Consider the following 7,932-nt stretch of genomic DNA (forward strand, 5'->3'; position numbering starts at 1 on the left):
AATGCAATCAGATTCAAGTCAAATTAATGAAACAAAAGGAGCTGAAAATGAACACAAGAGGGGTGGTGGGTGGGGCTAACCTGTGATGGGTCATTGGACCAGCCACCACCCCAACTAAGACTGCCTACCCAAAAATAAACTCACTCATTTATATTGGACAGGAAACTACAGGCCAAACTAAACCAACAAAACCAGCAGTCTAAACATTCATGGGGGATCAAAACACTGAAGCAAAGGAGAAAAGCTCTTATTAAAAAAAAAAAAAAAAAAAAATCTCATCTGCGGTTTAACAGCCATTTGCAGCGACACAAACTGAGCGTGCTGTGGCACGTGTCGTGTGCTGCATTTTGAGCTCGGCCATACTGTAGGAAAGATGTAACAGAATCTAGGAAGGCCAGATATGCTTAGAAAAGAAGATTCAGGAGCAGAAGCTGAACAGTGAAGCTGGAAAATTAGTGTCTGTCTAGTAGAAGTGGGATGTAGGGGGTTGGTGGCAAAGTCAATAGTTTCAACACTTAAAGAGCTGGGAGTGCAGGGCAGAGTTTAGGAAAACAGTATAGGAGATGAAGCCATTTAAACCAGCCAATGGATTTAGGTGAGAAGGAAAAATTTTAAATGGACATAGAAAAAAAGTTATGAAAGCCCCTCTACATCTCTGATTGTTCTTTTTCTCTTATTCTGTTCTGTTGTCATGGAAAAGCAGGGGTAAAGGGAGACAAGAGTGTCACCCCAGTCAAGTGGGTAACTAACCCAAGTCAGGTCACTGTACCCCAGTTCTTTAGTTTAGGTGAGGTAAAGAATGTCTCCACACTAGATGGATGCTCAGCTGACAACCCTGATAAATGTTGGCCTCTTGCTGCCCATCGTAGAGCCCTATGCAATCTGTTTTAAATTTGCGTTTATTTTTTTGGAATTCCATTTTTAACCTTTAAACAAATTTTACCATAAAAAGAGTGTCCTATTTATGTAAATGACTTCAAACCTGATTTCTTAATCATCCTCACTGTCATCAGTCTCAGCTCCAGAAGAGTCTCCAGTCTCAACCCTTATCTCTGGTTGTAAATGTCTCTCTGGATCTGAATTCCTGGCTGGTTCTGCTGGTTCTCTACAGTCCTCTCAATCCACTCCTGTTTCTGTCTCTCTTTCTCCTTCACTAAGGATTGTATGAATCTCTGAAGCCTGGCCTCCAACACATGTGTGATGTTTTACCTGAAACTGCAAAGCAAATGTCTGTTTATAGTCACTGCAGCTGTAGGTTGTCTCACCTCTGTGAGTTTTAACATGGACTCTCAAGTTTGAGCAACTTTTGAATCTGAAATTCAAACTCAGAGCAGCTGAAGGGGTTCTCTCCTGAGTGAATCCTCATGTGTTTGCTCAGATTTCCTTTGCAAGAGAAACTTTTGTTGCAACCAGAGCAGCTGAAGGGTTTCTCTTCTGTGTGAATCTTCATGTGACGGTCCACATCTGTTTTTGATGTAAATCTTTTCATGCAAACAGAGCAGCTAAAGGGTTTCTCTCCTGTGTGAATCCTCATGTGACGGTCCATATCTGTTTTTGATGTAAATCTTTTCATGCAAACAGAGCAGCTAAAGGGTTTCTCTCCTGAGTGAATCCTCATGTGAGGGACCATATCCTGTTTCCGTCTAAATCTTTTGCTGCACACCGAGCAGCTGAAGGGTTTCTCTGCTGAGTGAATCCTCATGTGCATATTTAGTTGTCCTCTCTCATAGTATCCTTTATTGCACTCAGAGCAGCTGAAGGGTTTCTCTCCTCTGTGAGTCCTCACGTGTATATTTAGTTTTCCTCTCTCACAGAAACCTTTATTGCACTCAGAGCAGCTGAAGGGTTTCTCTGCTGAGTGAATCCTCATGTGACGGTCCACACCTGATTTTTGTGTAAATCTTTTGCTGCACTCAGAGCAGCTGAAGGGTTTCTCTCCTGTGTGAATCCTCATGTGCATATTTAATTGTCCTTTCTCATAGTATCCTTTATTGCACTCAGAGCAGCTGAAGGGTTTCTCTCCTGTGTGAATCCTCATGTGCATATTTAGTTTTCCTCTGTCATAGAAACCTTTATTGCACTCAGAGCAGCTAAAATGTTTCTCTCCTCTGTGAATCCTCATGTGTTTTTTCAGATTTCCTTTGCAAGAGAAACTTTTATTGCACTCAGAGCAGCTAAAGGGTTTCTCTCCTGTGTGAATTCTTGTGTGTATTGTCAAGTGGCTTACTGTGTTGAATGTTTTACCACACACAGAACAGCTGTGTGATTTCTTACTCTTGAGTCTCCTATTGTTAATATTTGTTTCAGACTTTGAACCTGACTGATGTTCTCCGGTGTCCCTCCAATCATCACTGTCAACAGTCTCTTCCTCAGAACTCTCTTCAATCTTGACCTCAGTCTCTGGTTGTAAATGTGTCTCTGGATCTGAGATCCTGGCTGGATCTGCTCCTCCACAGTCCTCTCCATCAGCTCCTGTTTCCATCTCTTCATTTTGTCTTTCATGAAGCTGTGAGGACTGAGGTTTCTCTTCATCATCTTCACTCTTCACAGAGACAGAACTGAAGAGGAACTTGGTGTCAGCCTCCTCCAGTCCTTGAAACTGCTCTCCCTCCTGACTGATCCACAGTTCCTCCTGTTCCTCTTTAATGAGTGGGGGCTCAGTGTCCTCCTGGGGGCTCTCTTCTTTAATCACCAACAGCTGCTGGGCGTCTGCAGGAAGCACTGAAATACACAAAGACACACCAAGAGAAGCTGTGAGGTTAGATTGAGCCTAGATGACTTCAAATATTTAAAGTTCTATCTATTTCAGACACATTCTTCACAACAAAACTCTGTAGCTGTTAAGATTTTCAAATTCTAATTTGAACAGCCACACACAAAAATGTGGTATTTTTAGTCACAGCTTAACAAAACTCAGAATCTAAACTTTAAACCACAGATGCAGTAACAAACTAGGAGCTGAGAAATGAACACACAGAGACTTAATCAAATATCTTTGGATAATCTCAAACACAAACACAAGGTAAGTATCTCATCACAGGCCTGTTCAATGGGAGAATGGGGTCATATTACCTTAACATGGATCTAAATACTCCATGCCTTTTGGTGTTGTAATACAGTGATAAAACACTGTTACAGCAAAGAGCAGAAAATGTAGTGATAAGAAGTTTGGGCCATATCTCCCAGCTCTACTGCTGCATCACATTAGGAAACTTTAATCTCCATTCATTTATAAAGTACTTGACAGTTAGTGCACAGTTTTCATTATCTAGTTATTTAGAAATGGACTCTTCAAAGAAAGCATTTTATACACCAGCAGAAAGCTCTGATTCTCAGAGTTCTGACCATGTAAACCCAGTGTTTCCCACAGGATTTAAGAAGATTATGGTGGGGGGACTCACAATTCTGTTCTCTTTTAACAATTTGAGCTCTTGCAGTAAATAAATCAGAGATGACCTGAATAATTTGTTTAACAATTTCTCATTCTAGGACCGGTCTGACGTGAGGATAAATATAGAAGATGATACAGATTTACTCTTATTGACATCAAAAGTATTATTTTTAAATATTTTAGCCGGATTTTTATTTTAAGTTCACAATGAAACATTAACTATCAGAGTTTATTTGAAAATCGTCAAAACTGCAGCAGGTCACATGACCATCTCTGATTTTAACTTTAAATAAGCTCCACCAGAGAATTGTGTCACAGCCTGTATTCCTTGTGTTCTGCTTTTCCGTTCTTGTTATAATATTCCGCATTTAGTTGGAAATTTAAGAGTCTAAAAGAAGTCCTAAAGCCCAGAATTCGGGCCTTTGCATCTGGTCTGGTGATAAGTTTGATATTTTATGGGACTCCACTAAGGATGTTGGGAATTTCCTGCTTTGACTTTGTCCTTGATCTTTGAAATTTTGTGTGCTGATGTGGCTTGGGAAGATCTAAAAAACAGCCTCATAGAGTATTTTTATCAGGTCCAGATGCATCGACTGAGTTTCCTCTGAATCCATACAGAATCACGACCTATCGTCTATCATCTTTGTGTATCATGAATGAGTAGTTCCGTCCATGCCCACATATTTGGCAGACTATTTCTGCTCTCCACCTGGTTCACTGTTTGATTTATAGCTCCATCTTGTGGCCTTGCTCTACAACACACAGCTCCTCTCAAAGAACTTCCCCTGATCAACCCTAGAGATCAAACAGACCTCTACAGGAACAATAAGAGCTAAAGAGGACCCACAAGTCCACATAGACCTGTTAGAATAATAACAGATTTTTATTTTTATAGCACCTTTAAAGACAAAGTGCTTTGACATGCAGAAAAACAAAGCAGCAGAATCCAAACAAGAGATAAAGACAGCAAAACATCGAGAGAACACTGAATGTAAGAGAACCTAAACAAGATCAAAACCCAATCTACATTTTAAACCCAAACAACATTATTGCCCAGACAACATGAGACATTTTTAGAACTAAAAAAAGACATCATACAGGCTTAGACTTCCCATGTCATCAGCAGAACTGACACAACCTAAGAATATCCTAGAGATCCACTAAAAAGGACTCAAACACAGCTGAGAACTACTCCAAACTAGACCATGTTGGTAACTGAACAACTACAAAAAGAACCCCAGTGCATTCTGGTTGTTGGAGTATTTATACCCTTTGGCAAAGAGAAAAAAATGTTCTGGCATTTCTGAGGCTCTGACTCTTAAACTAGTTTCCCCTTCTTGCTTCTTCAAGTTTGAGAAGTTTGTTGTACTGTACAGTCATGGATGAAAGTATTGGAACCCTTGGAATTTTTGCACAAAATACAGCATTTCTCACAGAAATCGTTGCAATTACAAATGTTTTTGGTATAAACATGTTTATTTCCTTTATGTGCATTGGAACAACACAAAAGCAGAAGAAAAAAGACAAAACTGACATAATTTTGACAAAATGATTGTCCCCCTTTTAAAACTGTGGGTAAATCATTTTATTTCAAGCATGTGATGCTCATTTAAACTCACCTGTGGCAGTAACAGGTGCTGGAAATCTAGAAATCACACCTGAAGCCAGTTAGAATGTCTAAAAGTTGACTCAACCTTTGTGTTATGTGTCTGTGTGTGTCACACCAAGCATGGAGAAGAGAAAGAAGAGCCCAGAATTGTCTGAGGACTTAAGAAGCAAAATAGTGGAAAAATATGAACAATCTCAAGGTTACAAGACCATCTCCAGAATCTAGAAATTCCTTTGTCCACTGTGTGTAATATAATCAAGAAGTCATAACCCAGGGAGCTGTGGCTAATCTCCCTGGACGTGGACGGAAGAGAAAAACTGACAAAAGAATGCAACGCAGGATAGTTGGAATGGTGGATAAACATCCTTTGTCAACTTCCTCACAAATTCAGGCTGTCCTGCAGACTCAGGGTGCAAACGTGTCAGCTGGGACCATACGTGGTCATCTGAATGAGATGAAGCGCTGTGGCAGGAGACCGAGGAGAACCTCACTGCTGACAAGGAGACATAAAAAAGCCAGACTGGAGTTTGCAGAAGTGGACCTGAGTAAGCCTCAATCCTTCTGGGAGAACATTTTGTGGACAGATGAGACTAAGGTAGAGCTTTTTGGAAAAGCACGTCATTCTACTGTTTACAGAAAACAGAATGAGACCTACAAAGAAAAGAACACAGTACCTACAGTCAAACATGGTGGAGGTTCAAAGATGTTTTGAGGTCGAAAAAGGAGCGACGCCACCAGGGCAGGGCTGTTTTGCTGCCTCTGGCACTGCGTGTCTTGACTGTGGGCAAGCAATCATGAAATATGGAGACTATGCAAGAAGACACCCTTCAAATCTGAGAGACCTGGAGCAGTTTGCAAAAGAAGAGTGGTCCAAAATTCCAGTTGATGGGTGTAAGAAGCTTGTCGATGGTTATTGGAAGCCTTTAGTTTCAGTTATTTTTTCCCAGAGGTGTGCAACCAAATAGGGCTTACCCCCCCACCCTGACTTGTGAAGGAGCTCTCCCTGATTGAAGATGCTTGAAGAAGTAAACTGTGTTGATAATAGCTGAAAATGGCTGACGGCGGTTACTCAAGGAACAGAGACAATGTTCTAGTTTTTTCTTTTGCTAACACGGCTATCAGCACATCAGTAACGACACGACTAACACACTGCAAATGATTGGAGAGAAGGGGGCTGAACAGGAAATCAAATGAGAATATATATTGGTGCAGCATGCCATCTGAGGAAGCCTGGGAGCTGAAAAGTTTCATTTCAGATGCAGGGCTAACTGCTTCTCTCCTGGACAGGTAACTAGACCTTTTCTTTGTTATGCTATGTTGTCTGAAGACGAGAAATATAACTTGTCATATAAATGTCACCTGCTGTATGATTTAACTTTGTTGAGGCCTACTAGCCTTTGGAGTAGCGTAGCCTTGTTGACCCGGGAAATGTCACTGCTGTTGAGGGCTCATTACCACGAGTTAGGAGGATTTATTGGGGAAAACAGGACTATCTGGACATACATTACACCCACTATGTCCCATTAAACTCCTGGTTTTCTCAAGAAAGACATGACAGCCTTGTTAGCTACTTAGATACAAAAAAACAACAATTTAAACATGTTCAGTCTACATACTAGCACTTTGCGGGAATTTATTAATTTAAACGGTATTACAGAGAAATTAATAATGTAACAGTGAGCACATCTTTCTACTTTACTTACTAGCCCTTTCATGCATAGTGGTCACTACAGTGGACAGCTATTCAAAAGCTATTTTCTTCTATATGCATGAGTCTTGATGTCAACGTTGCGCATCACATCACAAAAAGGATTAGGTGTTTTAATGAAATATTTGAAGGAAATGGGTTTAGGAAATAGGATATAATTTTTTTGTTTGCTTTTTGTCTGTGAAATTCATAGACTGTAATCTGACCATCTCATGTTCCACACTCCAATCCAGTAGGTGGCGGTAAATGCACCTAAAAGTTGGTAGCCAACCGCCATTAAAAAGAAAGAAAGAAAGAAAGAAATCAAAAGGGTGAAATGCATCAGCCGCTACAGTGGACGCTAGTGTGTCATCCTACACACTGCCACTGTCTGGCCAGCTGTTGTAAGTGCAACAAAAAATTCTTAAAACCAAGATGGCCGACAGAATGCCAGAAGTGCAGAGCAGTGAAGGAATATCCGTCCATTCCTTCTATTCTGAGAGAACCTTGCGGGTAAAAAAAATATGGGGACGTCAAGTAACAACTAAGGAGAAATATATTTGTTACGCAGAGGACGGGACTTTGATCTTTTGGAGTGTTATGTCTCGTGGGGTCGAGACCACCTTTGTCGCGTGTAAAAAAAGCTCTATTTTCCAAGTTTCTGATCTTTAGTTGGCAACTAGCTGCAATAATCCCCCATTCAAACATTCTGGCTGGAACAGATAGGAGATGCGATTTACATGTGGTAGTGAATGTGTGTCGAATCCGCGACTGCAGCGGAGGCCGTTAGGTAAACACACCAACAGCTGGAAACCAGCTGAAACCAGAAGGGCGGAAACAATGGCACACCCCGATCACCTACGGCCAGTTTTAGAGTCTTAAACTGACCTAAGGAGCATGTCTTTGGTGTGAACTCCAACCTGTAACAGGAAACAGGTTTCTATGAGTGTAAATAAACCCACCTGCTCTGTGCAGCTTTATCTCAGGGATTAAAATCACATCCAGCAGCTTCCTCTGGCGGTGGAGCTCCTCTTCGTATTCAGATCTGGTTTCTCGTCCTCTCAGGTCTCTGAGAACCGCAGCGAGCAGCCTCCGTCCGAATAAAGCTTTAAGATCCTCAAAGCCGGACATTTCCACACATCCAAGAGTCGAAGAAGGAAAAGAAAACTACAACATTACTCTGCTAACCTACAGCGTTAGCACAGACACACGTGGGAGACTCCACAAAGAGCTCCTGCTTCTTCT

General features: G+C 41.2%; 1 protein-coding gene across 1 annotated transcript; it reads right to left on the minus strand.

The window, feature by feature from the left end:
- Positions 1-346: 346 nt before the first annotated feature.
- LOC121521101 (gastrula zinc finger protein XlCGF57.1-like) lies at positions 347-7,932 on the minus strand. Its single transcript, XM_041804846.1, has 2 exons — positions 7,650-7,932; positions 347-2,721 (listed from the first exon to the last, which is right to left on the minus strand). Exons 1-2 carry the CDS (start codon positions 7,816-7,818, stop codon positions 1,277-1,279), a joined length of 1,614 nt encoding a protein of 537 aa, XP_041660780.1. The 5' UTR covers positions 7,819-7,932; the 3' UTR covers positions 347-1,276.

This window comes from Cheilinus undulatus, linkage group 14, assembly GCF_018320785.1.
Source record: "Cheilinus undulatus linkage group 14, ASM1832078v1, whole genome shotgun sequence".
Taxonomy (NCBI): Eukaryota; Metazoa; Chordata; class Actinopteri; order Labriformes; family Labridae; genus Cheilinus; species Cheilinus undulatus.